This window comes from Epinephelus lanceolatus, chromosome 19, assembly GCF_041903045.1.
Source record: "Epinephelus lanceolatus isolate andai-2023 chromosome 19, ASM4190304v1, whole genome shotgun sequence".
Lineage (NCBI taxonomy): Eukaryota > Metazoa > Chordata > Actinopteri > Perciformes > Serranidae > Epinephelus > Epinephelus lanceolatus.
Window position 1 is genome coordinate 38,385,230 of NC_135752.1, and position 22,335 is coordinate 38,407,564.

At 39.5% G+C, this 22,335-nt stretch overlaps 1 protein-coding gene across 2 annotated transcripts; it reads left to right on the forward strand.

Moving 5' to 3' along the window:
- Positions 1-1,032: 1,032 nt before the first annotated feature.
- On the forward strand, positions 1,033-9,680 carry kmt5aa (lysine methyltransferase 5Aa). 2 transcript variants are annotated; one of them, XM_033646296.2, is made up of 7 exons: positions 1,033-1,271; positions 5,659-5,803; positions 5,992-6,283; positions 6,406-6,493; positions 6,762-6,821; positions 8,156-8,346; positions 9,434-9,680. In XM_033646296.2, exons 1-7 carry the CDS (start codon positions 1,263-1,265, stop codon positions 9,642-9,644), a joined length of 996 nt encoding a protein of 331 aa, XP_033502187.1. In that variant the 5' UTR covers positions 1,033-1,262; the 3' UTR covers positions 9,645-9,680. The 2 variants fall into 2 exon arrangements, with proteins under 2 accessions (XP_033502187.1, XP_033502188.1); XM_033646297.2 differs by having other exon boundaries at positions 1,038-1,173.
- Positions 9,681-22,335: the final 12,655 nt, after the last annotated feature.

A 22,335-nucleotide genomic window follows, 5' to 3' on the forward strand; every position in this document is an offset into this window, starting at 1 on the left:
AAACAACAAAAGTTTTTTATAAATTAATAAATTTACACAAATGAAAAATAATTTTGCCAACATAATTTATCTAATTTATTTTAAAAATATCTGTCTTCTTTTCTTGGGGTTTTGAAGAAACCCAACACCACATTTTTCAGATTCAGATTCAGATTCAGAATACTTTATTAATCCCCGGGAGGAAATTGTTTTTGTTCCAATGCTCCGTGCAAAGTAGAAATAGAAATACAGCATGAATGGAAACAAGAGATAAAGATGAAGATATAAATAAGATACTAAAATAGACAATGAAAGAAATAAAATAAAATATTAAAGTAGACATTAAAATAAAATAAAATAAAATAAAATATTAAAGTAGACAATAAAATAGTAAAGTAGACAATCTGAAATATTTACAATATACAATTTTCCATAATAATGTCACATTTGTGAACATATCATGAATGAAAAATCTGCAAAGGTCTTGCCATCATCAACATATAGTTCAGTGCAGTATGTATAAATGCAATGTTGGTATTTTGAATCTGATAGAATAGGTAGAATAGAATAAATGAATAAGTAATTAAAATAATAGTAATAATAATAATAACATAAATTATAATCACAGCAGTACATAACTTGCAAAAAGCTCAAATCACTCAAAATCAACAACAGGTCTAAGTTAAGAAGAATGAGAGCAAACCCAAAAATGTGATGTCCTCATATGAGGACACAGGGTCTCAGGAGGACATGTTGGTATACACACATATTTCAAGTATTATAACAGTACATAGTATGTCATTTTGATTTTTTTCTTTCTGTTTTGCAGTTACCATGAAGTGACTTCTCAACCCTCTATTAAAAAAAGATTTTTGTAATTATTGCTATGAGGAAATAAAACATACAACGAAAAATTAAAATTAAAAAAATATATATAATTTCTGTATATTTTGTGTGTTTGAGCTGACAGAGGGAGTGAGCGGTTATAGACGCAGTGCCGCCGTCGGCCTGCAGGGGGCGACACAGCCTCGTCTCCGTCTCCTTCATCTACACGGAGAAGAAACATGGCGGCGCGGAGCTGTGGAGGCTGCATCGGTTGAGCTGCTGGCAGTTTAAACAACAACAGACGGGCACACAGTCACCGTGGAAGGGGGCCGCAGTGTAGCGGGGACACTGCCGCATGAGCAGGGCGAGGTTAGTCTCTGAACCGGCGGAGAAACTCATTTATTTTCTGTCCTCGAAACCGAGAGAGCCGAGCGGGGAGCCACGAAAACAAGTCGGACATGAACGGGGTAAGTTTGCTTGTTGTGAGGCATCACCACCGTGTCAATGTGTCCGACAGGAGGGCGACATTACCGGATTATTAACGGTACTGTCTTTATAAACGAGGCTAATTCAGTAGCATTAAAATGATTATTAAAACGAGCTGGTGTTTCTTACAGTGAGTTGGTTACAGTAGCTACAAACGAGCCTTTTTGTTGGAGAGTGCTTTGCTAACATTAGCTTCAGGTTACATGTGCGTGCTAGCTCAGGACATAAACACTATCTATGACATTTAATGGCACTGAAATACACTTATATTAATCTGTTTTTTAGGTGGTGTTGCAGTTTGAAAGCAGCAGCTCAAGTGTGTTTAATTGAAGTGGATTTGGTCGGTAGATAACGAGCTGAGAGGCCTGTGGGTTTAAAGGGACTGATGTGAGAGTTGCTGTGGGTGTGGAGCCAGCATGGTCCCCTCCTCAGGGCCCCACCCACTCCACTGATAGACAGGACATCTACTCAAGTACTCCACCGAAGTACTTGAGTATTTCCACTTTGTGCAACTTTATATTTGTACTCCACCTCATCTCAGAGACGAAGATGGTACTTTTGACAGCACTACATTTGTCTGACAGAGTTAGGGACTGTTCGTTACTTATCAGAGGAGGGAGGTGGCTGTGGTGTGACTTGTTTTTTAGTTATTTATTTATTTATTTATTCATTTTGACCCTCCCTGAAACTACATATAGTTTTTCTCGAGCCTTCCTGGGTGACTGGCAAAAAATGCATGACCCTCCCACTTCCTCAGATTAGTTGCTAGATTTTTTAATCTGTTATTAATTATTTATTTATTTGTTTTTAACATTTTACAAACACCCCCGAACGAGTACACAGACAGTCAAGACTAGATAAAATTATAATAGTGATGACTAATGGGGAGAAAATAATAAAAAGAAAACCAAAGAAAAGAAATAAGATCAATAAATTTCAAAGAATAATGATCAGTGGAAATGGTTCGTTTCAGAGATCCATAAGAGGTTCCCATGTTCTCAGGAGGACTTCCCCCTTATTTTTTGACATGTGAGTGCATTGTTCCAGTTCAGTATTCATACATTCATTTTCCGTAAATGCTTATCCTGTTAGAGGTCGCTGGAGCCTATCCCAGCTGACACTGGGTGAGAGGCAGGGTTCACCCTGGACAGGTCACCAGACTATCACAGGGCTGACACATAGAGACAGACAACCATTCACACTCACATTCACACCTACGGACAATTTAGAGTCACCAATTAACCTGCATGTCTTTGGACTGTGGGAGGAAGCTGGAGCACCTGGAGGAAACCCACGCTGACACAGGGAGAACATGCAAACTCCACACAGAAGGGCTCCCCCACCCTGGGACTTGAGCCAGGCACCCTCTTGTTGTGAGGTGACAATGCTAACCACTGCACCACCGTGCCATTCAATATTTGTGTGAACAAATTGAATGTTGGGGTCTTTGCTGGTTCCAGTTGAGCACAACACACTTCTTTGCTATGTATGATATTATGCTGATCTGCTTTGCAGACATGGCGTCTACGTACCAAGACCTTAACAGTCAGGTCATGCACCTCTTTCCCTCAAAAATGTTTTAGTTTTCTGCTCCCAGAAAACATAAATGACTGCCCCTGTGCGTGTTTTTAGTTAGTAGATTTTTAAAACTTAGGCTACCCTTTGATGCTTGAAAGTTAAAAGTTAAAGACGAAATACTGGAGTTGATAAAAGCTTTGGTTTTCATGCTGGTTAAGTAGTGCAAATGGTTTATTTCTGGCCAAATTTTGATTTAGATTTAGAATAAAGTGATTTTGATGAAATATCACTATTTTTAGCTCGGGTTTGATTATGTTTTTTTGTCTGAGAGAAGTATTTGTTGTGCGTGATGTGTCCAAGGACCATTTGAAATTTCAAAATCCAACAATTATTCCTGCCTTTACAGTGTCTGGCTGTGATAAATAGTGTAATTTTTTGCTATTTTTAAAGAAAACATGCCTTATTGGTGGTCAAATATGGGGCTCGCCTGATGAAGGAGTAGTCACCGAAATGTTGCAGCATTAAAATCATTATTTTTGAAAGTCAGACAGTGTGCAGGAGGTCTTTCTACAAGTTGCTGCTCGTCCCTCTACTACGCACCTGTTTGGAAACAGATGTGCAAAGTTTTCTTTTGTTTTGGTAAAACAAATACAAAATAAAACCATTTAAAGTTGTGTGCCCCTCCCCTAATCCAGAAATAGTCTCTCCGCAGTGCTTAAAAATTCTATTAAAAAATTTCAAAAGTGTCCCAGAAGCTAACAACAGTAGGCACCTTGTCTGTTTTTGACAGCGCCACAGCACATCGCACAGAGCCATTGAACTATTGTGAATCACCACAACCACAAGAGGTCCCTGAGCATACAGTCATAAATGTGTACACAAAATATTAGGCTGATTGGTCCAGTAGTTTGCGAGATTAACTGCAGACAGACACATACTGACACTGACACACAGGACCAGACTTATGATCCCCTCCAGGCTAAGGCCTAATAATGGAGACAATAAGTTTATAAAGTACATTATTAAAGATTAAACCAGTGGTTTCCAGCCTTTTGTTTGGGCCTGGTGTCTTGTCATGTTTCGGAAGTCTATGAGTTGTTATTATTTCCATCAAAGAAACATTTTCCACCAGATGGTTTTATTTGAATCACTGCTCAAGAAATAAATAAATGTAATTATCCATTTATTCACAATAGCAGCACAGATTTAAGATAATTGTCTGTTTTTATTTGCTTTATTTAAAGACTATTCAAGGTTTTGTCTGAGTTAAGTCAAGTACTGCTCTGCCTCAGTGGTGATCGGCTTTCTGATTAAAGCCTGCTGTCTAAAAACACATCAGAGGATTCCCTTTGGAGTTTCCTAATTAATAAATACAGCGTCTCTTTAGAAAACATCTTGTGTGTAACCTTGAGGTTTAATAAATGTGCTGAATGCCTTTCCTCTCTTTGTAAAGCCTTTTAAAACAGTTTAAAACGGGATAAACCTCTAATGGATTTGTGTTTATATGTGTGAGGAGAGCTCAAACGCCTGATTAATTGATTGACAGAAATGCAACAGGCAATGATTTGATCATGTTTAGTCATATTTAAAGCAAAAGTGCAGAAAATTCTGTTTCCAGCTTCTCACATGTGAAGCTTTGCTGCTTTTCTTCGTCCGTCATGACAGTAAACCGAATATCGTTTGGTTTTAGTTGGTTTATCTGCTATTTTTTGGAAGAAGTTTGTACTATTTCTAGTGTTTACTAATTTTTTTGTGGTGGCAGTTTTTAGAGGATTGGCTTAGAGTGGCTTCTGGGTTGTGTGTTTAGTTTTTACTTTATTTTTCTTTCTTAATTTATCTTTTTTAGGTATGCGTCTTGATTATGTTTGTTTTGTCAGCTTGCACACTCCTTACTATTATCATTATGCTTTCTTGTGGGTTTGTGTTCAGTTGTACGTGATAGAATTTGATTTGATTTAATTATTTCGAACATTTAAAAAAGAAAAAAATAAATAAATTGTAGGAAAATTAACCCCACAAAACAGAGACAAACAATAAATCATGAAAAGACTTACAATAAGAAACATAGATTAACATTTCATGTCCTAAAAAGAGAAGGAAGAAGCACCATGCTTACCTAGCCATACACCCCCCCAATCCCATACCAGCACAGGAAATGCCTCTGATACTATTTAAAATGCTGGATCAGGTATCAGGGAGTTTGCAAGTCTATGCACCGATCTGACACCATGTCATTTAATAATAAACTTTAGTTCAATTGTTTCACAAAACAGCAGTTTTCCTGGAAACAAATTTTTCTTCACTGCTCTAAAACAGTAGCCTACACAGTAAGTTGCACTATGCAGCGACTGGCTACTGTTTTAGAGTGGTGAAGAAGAATTGATTTAAATAATATAACCGTCAACAATTTGGCAGTATCATACACAGGAAGGTCCCGCCAGTAAAAAGGCGATGTGTACAGTCTGCAAGGCCATAGTTTTGAGAGGTAGATCTCCGTGTCTTGTGACCTCAGCGAATGGCATTTTTTTTTATCTCCAAGATAACTGATATATATATAAAGTATATAAAGTATGTGATACAGGACGCAACCTACCTTCCTATGACACAAACAATTCCACAAGTGGCAAAGATAACAAACAAAATTCACGCTGATTGCCGAAAACGTGGTATTTTGCTGCTTCATCAATCTGATTTTTTCCTTGTTATCTGTCAATACACAAGTTCAGGTATCAGACTCAGTATAGAAAGGGGAACTAAAAAATTACAGCATACAACATTGGACAGAGCATCAATAAAAAATGCATACAGCACAAACTACGGCCTAAATCCATTTTCTCTTTGCGTCCACAGGAGATTGTATGCAACAGCCATCCAGTCACTGTCTTAAGCTGCACCAAGTCAATATCACCAGTTCACGATGAAATCAAGGTGACACAGGAGGGACGGTGCTCGCCAATATGCTTCCAGCAGAATGATGCTCAGAGGCAGGGAGAGGGTGAGTGTGTTCTCTGCAGCTCTACAGCGTGATCTCCAGCTGAGGAGAGCAGTTTCAGAGTGTAAACACCCCGCAGGAGAGCAAGCACCACTTTTTATTTTCATATCTCGCCAGATTATGTCACAGCGAGCAGTGAGAAGAGGCAGAAACAGTAATAACATGCTTTATGATTCGCTGTTTCCTGGCAGGCAGGAGAACAAACGCCATCAGCATGACACCAAAAGACTCAAAGACTGGTTTCCCAGAGATGGAGAGCAGCTACAGCCAGTGTTCACCCTGCTGGTCAGATGAACAGCCGTCGCCTCCGCAGCTCCACTGCACTCAGACCTGCCTTCGTTCCTCCACCGAGCTCCCCCTGCCGCTGGGTAACAGCTTGGCACACGCTCCCCTCCACACCAGCAACAACGGCGGCGCTCTCCACAGCATCCAGAGGAGAGGAGTGCGCCTCAAGGTCAAAGGAAAGAAGTCCACGCGAAGAATGTACACACGTCCTGATTATTGACACGCGTTTAAAGACAGAGATCTTATCATACAACATGATGTGTGTGTGTGTGTGTGTGTGTGTTATTTACACAGTTGTTGGTTTTGTTTTCACACCACAGTGCAGGCGGGAAAAACTCTCAGAACCGGAAAGTTACTGACTACTATCCGATAAGACGGAGCTCGAGAAAAAGTAAAACGGAGCTGAAGGTAAGATGAATTTATCTTTGTCATACAATAGTTGGAGCAGATATCACTGCATTTGCATGAATATAAGATAATATTTTTTTCCTGAAAGTTTTTTGTTGAGTGGGTGCAGGAATAGGTAGTTTTTCTTAATCCACGTCTTTTATATTCAGGTCAATTAATTTACATTGTTTGTCTGTTGTGGATGTTTTGGATATGTGTGTGTGTCAGAGAGGGAAATCCCATTTGCTCTTCGTCAGTAACATCATCTCATGTTTCATTTTGTTCCCAGTGTGAAGAAAAGAAGCTCATCGATGATCTCATCACAAATGGAATAGAAGAAGGAATGGAGGTACGCATGTTTGTGCGTTTTTCTAGACTTATCAAGAAGAAGTTAACAAGTGTAAGTAACAACAAACTAATGTGTTTATTCTGTGTAAAAGGGATTAATAAATGTGGATTAGAGAACATGATATTGGCCCAAATGGAGACAAAACGAAATCAAATGTGGAGCAGGAAAGACGTTCTGCTGCTGTGTGTTTTGGGGCTGAGAAAAGTATTGAAATTAATGCAAGCTATAGACAAGAATAAATTAAGCTAAAAAATAAATTCTGATATATACAAAAATAAATAAATGAATAAGAAAATAGATACAGAAATAAAAGACTAAATTAATGCTGAAATAAATATGGAAATTGATATATCACTGATATATTTTTTGCAATTTTAATTTAATTTTAATTTGATTTTTAATTTCTATGTATGCATTTATTGTAACTTATTTCATTTTATGTCTCTTTTAATACCCACTGTGTTGTTGTTGATGAGGGGAAGTGTGGTCGTTGTTTTTTAGAATTTCCCTTGAATAAAGTTAAAGTTCTTTTCTATTCTATTCTATTCTATTCTATTCTAAAAACATAAATAAAGAAATCAATACAGAGGTTAGGACCTCCTTCCTCATCAAAATGCAGAGACAGAAATAGAGAAATAAATAAATGTAGTAGTGCAAAAATGTAGGAATAAAAATGTAGAAGAAAATACATTTTTTTTTAATTCATGTTCTGTTTAATTATTAAGTTTTTATTTATGTATTTATTTCCATATTTATTTATTCATACATTCATTCATTTCTGTCTTTATTAGAACATTTATTTATTCACATTTATTTTTACATTTATTTAATCCTTATTTATTTGGTTATTTCTGTATTACTACATTTGTTTATTCATTCACATATTTATTAATACATTTATTTATTTATGTCCTGTTTGATAAACTTTCATTTACTTATTTATTACTTTCAATATTTATTTTATTTATAAATGCGTTCATGCATTTCTGTATTTATTTAGGCATTTATTTATTCTTTTATATATTTCATTATTTATTCACATATTTATTCGTACATTTATTTATTTATTCCTTATTTTTTATAAATTTGTTTATTTCTATATTCATCTATTTATTCCTATTTTTTTAATACATTTATTTATCTATTGGTACTTACAATTGGTTACTATTTTTTTTATCTTCAATAGATAAATGTAAAGTAGAAAAAGTGGTTCAACATCTCATCAGATGTTCAGAATAAATGCAGATAGGCTGAAACAACTCTGTTCTGAATTGCTTTAGTTAACGTAAAGTTTTATGTCGTGATTGAAAACCTCCTCTTACTGTTTTTTGTAGGTGCAGCACATAGAAGGAAAGGGGAGAGCGGTGTTCGCCACTCGGTGTTTCCAGAAAGGCGAGTACGTGGTGGAGTACCACGGAGACCTGCTGCAGATCACCGACGCCAAGAAGAGGGAGGCAGAATACGCTCAAAACCCTGCCACTGGCTGCTACATGTACTACTTCCAGTTCCTCTGCAAGACTTACTGGTATGAGGAACCGATGTACTGTTTATGATTTAACACAACAGTTACATGTATCACTGAACAACATACTGTAGCTGTTGAGTATTTACCAGAAATTTAAAAGGCAGACAAAAAAAACTGGTAAATATTGACAGTTCATATCAAAGAATTCAGTCTGACGGTTACAAAATCTCACAAATACAAACTGATTTTACACCAGAGACCATTATCAGTTCAGTTCATTCTCACCAAATGTTAAAAATAATACTGGTCAGAACAGGTTTTATCAATAAGATAAAATGATGGTGGATTGTTTCGTGCATATCAGTTTAAAACCAATGCAGGAATGGCGGACTCCGCCACAGTGAAAACCACCAAAAGGAAATACTTTGAACGGCTGTTGCAGAAAAATGCTGATAGTGAATGGCGTACTGAACCAATTTTAGAACGAGTCGTACCTATGAATCATACGCACACATACACATGGGGAAATAGGGCCCAGGTTGAAAAATACCAAAGTTATCCTTTAAGTTCAAATGCTTGACAAAGGCGTCTGAAAGCAGCACAAGAAAAGTGATGTCACTCCAGATTTGACAGGGTCAGCTGATCATTATGAAGCAAATGTTGACTGCATGGTGTAATAGCCTGAAATAATGACACAATCAGCGCTAGGCCTCACTTTCACTATTACATTCTCCCGGGAAATTAAAGGAAGTGCACAAAGGAAGTGCGTCAAGCACTGTGCAACCACAACAGAAGAGGATAGCACTTCAGTTTTCTCCGGTAGCTATGAGTAGCTGTTCCCAGTTACCAAAGAGCATCAGTGCAAGTTCTTTGGAGTTACTGCCCTCAGAGTGGAAATGGTGGACAGTGGAAGAGCAAGAGTAACTGTGGAAACTGGAGGAAAATGGAAGGCGATCTGGTTATATTTGCAACTGTGGTGCCAACAATAATACCACTTGGAAAGGTTGTCTAATTCCTCTTTAAGAATTATAACTTTTTTAGATCCAGCTCATGAAGGAAAACAGTTGTATGTCCTGTTGAATTAATGAATAGAAGCTGTTCTGGTGTGTTGAGCATTTTCTGACTGTGTTTGCTTTTGTTCCGACAGCGTGGATGCCACAAAAGAGACTGGTCGAATGGGTAGGTTGATAAATCACAGTAAAAACGGAAACTGCCAAACCAAACTCCACGACATCAACGGGGTCCCTCACCTCATCCTCGTCGCCTCTCGGGACATCGATGAGGGCGAGGAGTTGCTCTACGACTATGGGGACCGCAGCAAAGCCTCCATCGCAGCTCACCCGTGGCTCAAATATTGATCCTCGGGGTGGAGAAACAAAAAAAAAGAAAGAAAAGGGAAACGTACAGTAACACTTGTGTTTCTCATTAGCTAGTGTACAAATTGCCTTAGAAACAGAATGTGTACCCTTTTGTTCCGATACTGAGGAAGTGGGAGGGGGTTACGTGTTCAGGGGTGGGCGGGGTTTACGGGGTACTTATCACATTTCGATTACCGTCTATCTGCCTTGTCAGAAGACGCCTGTACTTTTATTTATGTGTATATGAAACATTCTGGTTGTTTTGCAGCACATTTCTTTTGTACATTTTGTATTACCTATAGACCAATGCTTCAACAGCATGCAGGTGGTAGTTAATGCTCTGCATTTTTATACTGCGTTTTTCTTAATTAGTCCTTAGATACTTAGCAATACTTCTACTTACGAGGCCCCGGAGCCCTTTTTTTGAATCAGCGAGAGCTATTTGATGCAAATTACAGATTATATTCTGTTCAAGTAGAATTTGATTTCAGCCATTAGCACTCACACAGTCTGCTGTCGTTTAGTGGAGGTGTAATCGTTTACCAAACTCATGGTTCTGTTGGCATCTGTTGGGTCTTAATTACAAGAGAACATGACTTAACACTGGATCACAGTATTAGTGTTGAACATAGAGACTTAAAGATAACATAAGAAAACAGAAATTAGTCACATTAATAATTTCCCTCTGTTTTCATGCTTTTTTTAAACCTTAATGTGTTTTTTAATATTTAATACATTTGGATTATCATGTAGAAGTTTTTCTGCCCACAGTATATCCTGTTCTGGCTGTTTAAAACAATGTATATTAAAGTTTATAACATAAATAGTAATATAAATAGACTCAAGAATTAAAGGAGTTTCGGTTTCTCCATAACCTTGACTGGCTCACATGATTATCTAGTTTCTCTTTTATTTTCACTTCAGTATAGATTCTTCACTGTCTGTATCACTGCACTGTGTAAATATATTTATTGGCTTGCTGTTGCAAATCAAAGGGTGGTTTAAAGGAATAGTTCGACATTTTGGGAAACTTTTTCACTTTCTCGCAAGACAAGAAGATTGACATCAAAGCTATGAGAGCTGTGAACCGGCAAATTGTCTTAAAAGAAGCCGAAATTTTAACTTCCATTTGGCTTTTTTTCACTTCACTTTAATTTCACTGTGACATACTTATATTGGGAAAGCGCTGAGCCCATTAACCCTTTCAGTCCAGTCCCTCTGGAACCAGCAGTAAGCCTTCAGACATGGTACCTAGACCCTCGGTGTGTTCAGACAGTCCTCTTAAATGTGGGCGGGGTTGTTGTCACTCACTGCTCCGTCCAGCACTCGCTGTATTTCCTCATCAGCGGTGACACAGATGGAAGTCTGCACCTGGTTTATCGTCCACAGAACGAGGCTGCACGCCCACATTTTCACAACAAAATAGAACAGGCTGCAGTGAGAGTCTCTCTCCATGGGATATTTAAAAATAGCAGCTTTGTGCATTTAGTCCTTCTCAGGCAAGCTCAGGGGTTTAGTGTTGCTGTAGCCCACAGGAAGTGAGGATTAGAATATATGACCTTCACATAATCTGCTCCAAATTAATCTATATTTTTAAAGTCATTACTAAAAGTGTGTGTCATATAAAAACTAAAGTGATGCTCAAAGTTGTCACAGTGAAATTTAAGGTGTGCTGATGGATTCACGTCATCAACTCATGCATTGAGTAACATTACAAGTTAACGTTCCACCTTAAAAGTTGCCGGCAGTCGGCCCAGTGAATGACATTTATTCAAAATTGAATTATGTAAATTTCTGTGTCTGAATTACGAGGGAAAGAGGTCAAATTAAGCCTCTGTTTTAGCCAAACCACAGAGTCCTCACTTCTCTGAACAGACGTAAACTTTGATGAGGCTTTTATCACAAAGCTATGACCAAACAATAATTTTAATTATTAAACAAGTTCAAGTCTTGTTGTTATGAACTGAAATGTTGTAAGTTTCTCACTCATGCCGATCTCAGCATCGTGTCAGTTTCAGTCGTCGTGTCATTGGAGGAGATGGGAGGCAAAGTTATTGGTGTAGAGCTTAGTTTGCATTCACGTGCGATCTTCGACTTCGCGTGTTCATGAGTCGTAATGTTCGAACAACATGAATGCTATAAAGAGGCTATGTTGTATTTTACCATTCCAAACATTTTAACAACACGGCAATGGTTGGAAGCTTCATGTCACAAAATGATTTTGTCATGGACTTGTTGCTGCACCAGTATGTCCCCTAAAACTACTAAAATATTGCTTTACCTCCCTGATGATCTAGGTCACACTACGCAGACAGCAATTAACAATTACAACCTAATACCATATTATATATAGCATGTGAGCAAAAATGTGACATGCAATATGTGAATTAATGTAAAGTTTATTTCCATCAACTGAGTATTTACTTTTGTCCGCCATGTTTCTGCAACTCGTACCAACATTTTGACCAACTTTGAGTTGTTTTCTAACTTAAAGGGGCGTTAATGTGAATTTTCCCAGTCAGGAACTAATTTTTCCGATTATTCTGACACCACATGAACGCAACGTTAGCTTTTTATTGCAGAAACGAGGACCAAATATCTCGAAAATCATCACAAAACTGTCCCCAAAAGAATAAAAAGTAGCTCAGTTTGGTGCAGAACCATCCAGTCTGACAATACAGGTGGATTATGTTATCTTTGGACAGAGCCAGGCTAACTGTTCCCCTGTTTCCAGTCTTTATGCTAAGCTAAACTAAGCTAAGCTAATAGCCTGCTGGCTGTAGCTTCATATGTAACAGACAGACATGAGAGTGGTATCTATCTTGTCAAACTCTCTGCAAGAAAGCAAATATTTCCCAAAATGTCGAACTATCCCTTTAACAGATGAACAAAGGCATCTGCTGCACACGTCACACACATTTTATGTTTAATGCTAACACAACAGCAGCCTCCTGGTGTGACCATGCGTTTGGTGAACTGTTACACTCCAACTGTATATTGTAGATCTTTGCAGGTTTTCTACACGTCCGTTTTTCTCACTCACAAAATATTGTTCTTTATTGTTCCATGTCAAAGTATTTAACAGCTTATTTTTTTTTTTTTTTTTTTTTTTACTTTATATTTTGAGGAGCTTGTGTTTTCATGAATTGTAGCCAGAAGGTCAAATATACTCCACTTATTTATCTTGATTTCTGTTTGATTTCATCTCATCTAGAAAACTACAGATGATTATTATTTTTCTTTTAGCGAATGGTTAATATGTATACGTGTTTTTTTTAATTTTATGAAATTTCCAATTCTTTGCATTATGTTTTTTTTTTTTTTTTTTTTTAAATAGGAATGACATAAATCAGAGTGGCACTCAGTGTAATTTAGAGTATTTTAGGTTGAGTAATGACACCACTTTGGTCAAATTACTAATTATAAATTCATATATCATAGAAAAATGGCCACATGCAGTGCAGGTTACAGTTAAATCCTCTTCTGTTTCTTCACCTGGAAGTGATTAAAACAGAATAATGCGACTGTTTAAAGCATAAGCCTATTATATTCTATATTTTTGTTACCGTCGACAAATCCTATGAAAAGACCAAAACCAACAAGGCATCTTTCAAGAGTAAAATCTTTAGAAATACCTTGTATTAAAAAATTGGATTTATTGATAGTAAAAAAAAATACAGAGGACTATCCTTTAACTTTTTAAATTAAAATACAGTAACAGGCTTTAATACAGTTGATCTTCTATGAATGAAGTAGCAATATTAAAATCTTACCAGCGTACATATGACATGCATCATCACTTTTTCTTGTTTTCATTAAAACACATTTTTTATTTATTTTATTGTACAGCACATTTCTCCTCTTACAGGTGCTGTTTGTTTTATTGCTGGTATAATCTTAAATTATTATAGACTTTTTTTTTTAATTATGAAATTGACAGCTCCATCTTAAAGGGACATTTTGGGAAATGTGTCTGCTTGACAAAAATTAGATGAGAAGATGGAGACCACTCATATCTTTTTGATAGATATGATGCTACAGCTACATGTTAGTTAGCTTAGCTTAGCATAAAGACTAAAAAGGGGGAAACCACTAGCCTGGCTCTGACCAACAAGAACAAAAATCACGATGTCTTGAGCTCACTGATTTACTTTAATCTTGTGTTCATTACTGAGCAAATAATTTGTCTTTAGTGATGTTTAATGATCGACCAGGCCAGCTGTTTCCCTGTTTCCAGTCTTTATGCTAACGCAAGATAGCGGTTTCCCCATTTTTAGTCTTTATGCTAAGACAAGCCAGCTGTTTCACCATTATTTGGACTTTATGCTAATCTAGCTATTTCCCATTTTTCAGTCTGAATGCTAAAATAGCAGCTTTCTCCTGTTTTCAGTCCTGCCCAACTATTTCCTATCATAATGCTTAGCTAAGCTCGCTGTTTCCATTTCCAGTAATTATGCTAAGCTAAGAAAGATGGTTCCCTCTATTTCCTGTCATAATGCTACAGTAGGCTAGCTGTCTCCCTGTTTCCAGTCGTTATGCTAAGCTAAGATAGCTTTTTCCCCCCGTTCCCAGTCATTATGCCAGGCTAAGACAGCTGTTTCCCTGTTTCCAGTATTTATGCCAAGCTAAGCTAAGCTAGCTGTTTCCATCCGTCTCCAGTCATTATGCTAAGCTTAGGTTGCTACTTCCCTCTGTTTCTAGTAATTATGCTAAGCTTAGATAGCTGTTCCCCTGTTTGCAGTCATTATGCTAAGCTAGCTGTTTCCCCATTTCCTGTCATAACGCTAAGCCAAGCTCGCACATTCCGTTTCCAGTAATTATGCTAAGCTTAGATAGCTGTTTCCCCCGTTACCAGTCATTATGCTAAGCTAAGATAGCTACTTCCTTCTGTTTCCAGTATTTATGCTTAGCTAAACTAAGCTAACTGTTTCCAGTTGCTATGCTGAGCTAAATTAGCCGTTTCCCCTGTTTTCAGTCTTAATGCAAACCTAAGATAGCTGTTTCCCTGTTTTCTGTCTTTATGCTAAGATAGCTGTTTTGCCCTGTTTCCAGCCATTATGCTAAGCTAAGATAGCTTCTGCCTTGTCCAGTATTTAGGCTAACCTAAGCTAAAATAGCTTAAAACAGACATTATGCTAAGCTAAACTAGTTGTTTCTCCAGTTTTCAGTAATTACGCTAAGCTAGCTGTTTCCTCCTGTTTCCACTTTTTATGCTAAGTTAAGCTAATTACCTCCTGACCCTAGCTTTAAATTTATCTGGCAGATTTGTGAGTGGTGTCGATCTTCTCATCTAATTCTCAACAAGAGAACAAATAATTGTATTTCCCAAAATGTCAGTTTCTGTCTTTGAGCCCTTTGAATTAAGTTCTTAACTTATTGTTTCAAAATTATGCTAAAACTGAGGCTACTGTACCAAAATGCCAGAAACCATCTCCCCATAAATCTCTGCAGTCATTTAGGTTTTACAGATTTTCCATTTAAGTGTTCAAAAATCATGGAAGGACTTCTTAATGTTTCCAGAATATTCAGTGTACTATTCAACTCTAGGATTCTCAAATATTTAATTTAAATACCATTAAAAACAGTATCATCAGTGTTAATACAAAGGGCCCAGTCACGTCTGTGTGGGTAAAGTACATTTCAAAGAACGCACTCTTTGACCTTCCCTCTCAGCTCCTCCTCTGCCTCCTCTCTAACAGTAGCATTATGTGTGAGATGTTTTCATGTGAGCCTTTTCTTAAACATGTTACAGTTTGGATTATTGCATTTTTAAGATGTAGAACTAAAGGAATAATACCAGAGGGGCAAAACTGACCTGTCGGCCATTTTTAGGACATAATAGATCTTTGCTGTTGTAGCGTTGAATAAATCTTAATGCTGGGGTTAAGGCATCAATGAATAAAGATGTAATATGCAATTAACAGGAGTCACCGTCTGTTTTTTTTTCTTGGGTTGAAAGAAATGGTTATCACAGTTGCACGAAACTGTTCCACAAACTGCAGAACCCCTTTTCCACCAGTGAGATGAACAAAAACAGGATCCTGTAAGTTTTAATTGGAAACTTTCTCGAAATAATGAGATATTGTTTCTTGTTATTTTGACAGAGTTTCTCATTATAATGTCTCACAGGATCTTTATGTTTAATTACACTGGAAAACGGTTTCCACAAAAAAACAACAGCATCATTCACTTTATCATTTGTGCAAATTTAACAAGCTAAAATATGGTAAATTATTATTCAGGAGAGAAACATGTACAGTACAATGCATTTTCAGTTCACGGACACCTCGGTGCGTCCAAATCACATGACCGATTAAAGATGACGTAGCAGCAAGACAGCCTCACTGAGTCTCCGTTTCAACTTGTGTCGAAAGTGCGAACTTCAAACTATATACCAGTTTTAAATTGTGTCGATAGGCCAAGTAAAACCAGATTATGATAAATAACTTGCGCCATGCTTTTTCCTGAATATTGTCACGTTTGGTGTGCGTTGACACGACGTTTAAAACTGAGGCAAAACTGTTAAACCAGACCAGAGAATCTTGTTTCTTGTGCTAGTTTCCTTTCGATCAGCCTTTCCCTGACCTCTCCTCCTGAGTAGCTTTTATCCTGCACAGTTTAGATCCCTCACTGCTCCATCACAGCTGGTTCAAACGATCGACTCGAACTCCTGAAGCTATTTGATAATGAGCTGATCATTTAACTCAGCTGTGTTGGAGGACACAGGGCAGGAAGCACTGCTGAATCTGCTTTCATGTGTCTTCCACATCCATCTGGCCACTCTGCTATAAAGCTGATAGTTGTCCTTCTGGAAGTTTCTCCCATCTCCACACAGGAACCCTAGAGCTCATCCAGAGGGACCATCCAGGTCACGGTCACCTCTCTTACCATGATGGCCCTTGGTTCCCTGATCTCAGTTTGGCAGGGCGGCCAGCTTTAGGATGAGTCCTGGTCGTTTCAACTTCCTCCATTAAAGGATCATGGAGGCAGCTGTGCTCTTGGGAACCTTCACTGAACCTTTCCCAGATCTGTGCCTAGACACAAGGGTGCCAGACATTGTGACATTAATGTTATTTGTCTTATCATGCGAGATATCCTACAGTGTGTGGTTATGGTAACACTAACATAACGGACAGTTGGGAATGGCTGGAGGGACAAATTGTGTGAAAATGCCTTGTTGATGCCAGAGGTCAGAGGAGAATGGCCAGACTGGTTCAAGATGATAGAAAGGCAACAGGAAGTCAAATAAGCACTGGTTCCAACCAAGGTGTGCAGAAGACCATCTCTGAAGCAACAACACATTGTCCAACCTTGAAGCAGATGGGCTACAGCAGCAGAAGACCACACCAGGTGCCACTCCTGTCAGCTAACAACAGGAAACTGAGGCTACAATTCACACGGGTTTTCTCGCCAAAACTGGACAATAGAAGATTGGAAAAACCACATTCAGATGGAAGCATGGATCCATCCTGCCTTGTATCAACGCTTCAGGCTGCTGCTGCTGGTGTAATGGTGTGGGGGAGATTTTCTTAGTACCAACTGAGCATGGTTTAAACACCACAGCCTACCTGAGTATTGTTGCTGACCGTCTCCATCCCAACACCAACATGTTAAACAGTTGTGCATCCAGCAGAAGTGGAAAAACATTATCATTCAGTTTGACTCTTGTTTCTGATAATCTGATGAGTATAACTGAATAATAACTCTCAGTTTCACTGTTTTTGGTCTGTATGATAATTTCTCTGATCAATCGTTCATTAAGAATTTGATCAAACATGTTAAACTTCTTCGCATCCAAAGGGCTCAGCTGAGGTGCTTCGACCATCTGATCAGGATCCTCCTGGGCACGTCCCACTGGTAGGAGGCCCCGGGGCAGACCCAGAACACACTGGAGGGATTATATATTTCATCTGGCCTGGGAACACCTCAGAGTCCCCCAGGGGGACCATACAACATACAAGTTACATACTTCATCATACTAACACATTTACAGCCTCCACTAAAAAGACAAAAAAGACATGTGACACATGCTACAGTCCATTTGTATTTATTAAGCAACAATTTAAGAAAACATGAAAAATGCTCTTTAAACACAGTTACAATGAAACAGAAAAATACATAAGTGTTGCAGGGTCCCTCTGGTTGCAGGAAGAAGTCTGATGTGATGGAAACCTGTAAATAAAACAGGTAGTAATGGAAATATGATTTCACTGAGGGAAGGTGAATGTCCATCAAGACTTTGATAGACACTCACCAGCCACTTTATTAGGTACACCTGTTCAACTGCTCGTTAACGCAAATATCTAATCAGCCAATCACGTGGCAGCAGGTCAATGCATTTAGAGGCCGTTTACACGTACACGGTGATTTTGATAAACGGAGACATCTTCCTTCGTTTGTGCCCTTCGTTTACACGCAAACGGAGATTTCTCCTCTGAAAACAAGTCTTTCTAAAAACTCCGGCCAGAGTGGAGATTTTGGAAAACTCCGGTTGCACGTTTGCATGTAAACTGAGATAAACGGAGATAAACGGAGTTATAGGCAGCCGATGTCACAGTATGCGCCGGAACTTGCGCCTGTGTAAAAAGTGCGACCTATGTTGCTATGGTGACAATGGATACATGGAAGGCTTGAGCTTCTCGTTACACTGCCACCTACAGGTTTGGCATGCTCTTGTGTATATATACACGGGTAAGTGTAAACGAAGATCTTTTTGAAAACGGAGACGGTGAAATGTCCGTTTATGAAAATAGCCGGCAACGTGTAAACGGCCTCTTAGTCATGTAGACATGGTGAAGACGAGCTGCTGAAGTTCAAACGGAGCATCAGAATGATGAAGAAAGGTGATTGAAGTGACTTTGAACGTGGCATGGTTGTTGGTGCCAGACGGGCTGCTCTGAGTATTTACTGGGATTTTCAGCACAACCATCTCTAGGGTTTACAGAGGATGGTCCCAAAAAGAGAAAATATCCAGTGAGCCAAAATGCCTTGTTGATGCCAGAGGTCAGAGGTCATGGCATGGTTTAAACACCACAGCCTACCTGAGTATTGTTGCTGACTGTGTCCATCCCTTTATGACCACAGTGTACCCATCTTCTGATGGCTACTTCCAGCAGGATAACGCACCATGGGTCCGTTTCACAAAGCAGGTTTAGTGAAAACTCTGAGTCTGTTAACACTGAAATGAGGGCAACTCTGGGTTTTCCGTTTCAGAAAGGGAGGTAACTTAAACCAGAGAAAGCGGAGTAACTCCAGCCTGTTTCAGAAAGAGAGGTAACTGAAGCTCGGTGTCAGTTACTATGGCAACTGACTCTGAACCTAACCTGGTTGGGAGCAGGTTTTCTTCAATGAACCTCGAGTTTCTAGCTGTCTCCTCCCTCTTACGCCACACACGCAGTGTGATTTATTAATTCATTCGTTAAGTGTCGCGCGGGTTTCAGCGAGTTTGATCATCTGTCCTGAAGGTAAAGTTGGATCCTCAAGTGTGTTATAGTTCTAAATCTACTTTTTCCGACCATGGCATGTCCGTTCTTGGAGGACCCTGTGGACAAAGAGGCAGTGTTACTGAGGAGGGAGTTACGCATTCGTCGGGAGATTATTCACAGGCCCAGAACTGACGTATTATCATTTCCAGAACATTTTCTTTTTGAACGGTGCAGTTTCACATCACAGTCCAGCGTTCATATCCATAACCTCATCCGTCGTGACATAACCAACGTCACCAACCGTGGACGTGTACTTTCATCTACCCAGATTCTTTGTGTTGCTCTTCGTTTTTTGCAAACAGGAGTTTTCTGTATAATATCGGAGATGCAGAATATATCAGTAAGGCCACTGTCTGCAGAGCCGTGAGAAACTGTCCCTAGCTCTGAAACGTCTGTTAAACTCTTTTGTTGTGTTCCCTGGACATAAACCTGTGAGGGTCATCAAGGAGAAGTTCCACAGGACTGCAGGTGAATGATGTAGAAATCAGTTAAAATTTATGATTATAAATCATATTCAGTTAACGACATGATGCTGCAACCTCAGACAGGGATTAGTCATTTTAATTTCTTTTAGACTATGTGAATATGAAGTCCATTCACAGCATTAATGTGCAGGTAGATTGACTGTCTCAAAATGTCAGACTGCATCACACTGCAAAAACTCAAAATCATACCAAGAATATGTGTCTTATTTCTAGTCAAAATGTCTCATTTCTAGTCAAAACAAATCACACCTAAAAGTAACTTGTATTTAAGCCATTTTCACTTTAAAAATAATTAGGTGGGATTGCATGTAAGTGAACTTAATTTTAGCTTTTACACCATTCCACCTGTTCTGCATCTGTAGCCTAATATTGTGATTGCATAAATGTTTAAAATAATTTAAACTTTCGCATTGACTCGAGCAGTAATTTTCTCCCACGCTGACTCCCGTTCCTTCGCTGCTGCAGCCGTGTTACTCTTCTTCCTGAAAACAGCTTCAAATTAGCTGTATGAGCGCATTAAAATATCCAACTCCAGAGGAGTAAAGAAAAAGCAGACCTTTTCTTGTAGCTTGTTGCCATGGTGAATCGTGGTATCGGGGCTCCATTGATGATGGCTTTTTAAAGTCGTGGTGCATGCGCTTAACTCATAGTGAACAAACTCTTGTGTTGACTGAACCGATTGAAATCACCTCACCTCAGAGTTACTCAACTCAAAGTTCAGGGTTAGGCTCAGAGTTTGTTGAACCTCCTTTCTGAAACGGACCCCTGGTCACAAAGCTCACATCATCTCAAACATGACAATGAGTTCACTGTACTCCAATGGCCTCCACAGTCACCAGATCTCAGTCCAATAGAGCACCTGTGGGGTGTGCTGGAACGGGAGATTCTCATCATGGATGTGCAGCTGACAAATCTGCAGCAACTGTGTGATGTCATCATGTCAATATGGATCAACATCTCTGAGGAATGTTTCCAGCACCTTGTTGAATCTGTGACACCAAGAATTAAAAAGGAGGTCCCACCTGGTACTAGCAAGGTGTCCCTAATAAAGTGGCCGGTGAGTGTATATCTTTGAGCACAACTAATTTCTGTAATTGCAGTATGAAATACATGACTAAGGATAAACATATATCACACAGCACCATTCTCTGTATTGTTTGTTGTTGTTTGTCAAACATCTTGTTTCCACATCACTTTGCTTTGTCATTATTAAGCCCTGTATGTAGCCTCCCCTCCCTTTATTAAGCTTATTTCTGAGGCTAAATTGCCTAACAAATGATTTTACAGGCTACAGCAACAGGCAATGAAACCAGTCACATGAGCGAGCCATTAATACACACATGTGGTGTAAGTTAAACAGTCTGGCAGCATGTTTATGTTTACTGTTGGTGCTACAAGCTAGCATGCTAACACCGAGCTAGCTTGACACAACGGCGGAGCGAGCGGCATCAAACCAAACTAATAGTGCTAATTTCCGGTTTGCTTTGTTAAAATACGGCACTACAGGTACTCACACAGTCTGTAGGCAGCGTGACGACTCGCGTTTCTTCAGTCAACTCCTTCCCCTTGGTCTGCAGGTCCCGGTGAGCCGCGGGACGTCTGTACTGTTCAACTAGTCCAAGCTGGAGCGGTGAACATGCGCATGCGCATTACAACAGTTAAGTGTTTTTTTTCGAACTTAGACCTCAATGTGGGCGGAGTCAAACGTTTGACACCGCCCACATTTAGGCCATGCATAGAAATTAATGGCAAAAATGTACTGTGATGTAAGCGTGACATCACGCATCAAAACTCAGAGTTGGTAAATAGACCTGGTCGACTGTAAATTCAGCTGTTATCCACACACACGCTTCAAGGATATTATTTGGAGCCATACGGTTGGATAACAGCAGACATCTTCAGAGAGACTACTGAAATTACCTTTCAGCTCAGAGATGGACGCAAACAGAGATCACATCCCAACGGACGAGGTCTCAAGTCCAGAGGCGTGGGCCCTGAGGGTTGACACAGAGGTCAGAGCCCTCAGGATGGAGAGACAGAAGCTGTTGGCCAAGCTCAGTGGGAGCTGCCTTGAGACCACCAACCAGCAGAAGGTAGGCAAGGAGGTCGCCACTGAGCCAGAGGCTGAGGCACCACCAAGCCATCAGGTGGAGATGCAGATGGAACAGCATGAGTCAGCAGGTGACCCTCTGGAGCTCAACACTAAGCCAGAGTCAGAGGAACATAATGAGGCAGGTGACCGTCTGGAGCTCCCTTACAATGTCAGGAGAGCTCCACGAAGGAGACCCCCATTTCCACCTCATGGTCCAGTGATGTTCAGAGGAGGACCACCTGTGTTTGTGCCACTTCACCAGCGCCTGCAGCATGCACACTACGCGCTCAACCAGGAGAGACGCATGAGATTCATGGCTGACCGAGCGAGACACTTCGAGAGGCAGAAGGGGCTGGAGGCAACGAGGAAGCTGCATGAGGAGCGCAGCTTGAGGTTGAAGTGTGAGGAGGAGATAGAGAGACTGAGAAGTGTGCCCTCCACTGCACCTCCCTCTGAGCTGGACCAGTCAGCTGAAATAACCAAGCTGACGGACCAGCTTCAGGCAGAAAAGCAGCAGGCTGACATCTTGCAGACAAAACTGCAGGAGGTCAGGGGTCAGCTGAAGGACACCCTCACCAAAGACCTGATGCTGGTTGAAAGGCTTAGAGAAGATAAGCAAGCCCTAGAAC

Bases quoted from the DNA above. Each gene is read 5' to 3' on its own strand.
- kmt5aa (XM_033646296.2), top strand. The intron at 6,494-6,761 runs GTAAGATGAATT...TTTTGTTCCCAG, and splicing joins AAAGTAAAACGGAGCTGAAG to TGTGAAGAAAAGAAGCTCAT. The intron at 8,347-9,433 runs GTATGAGGAACC...TTGTTCCGACAG, and splicing joins TTCCTCTGCAAGACTTACTG to CGTGGATGCCACAAAAGAGA.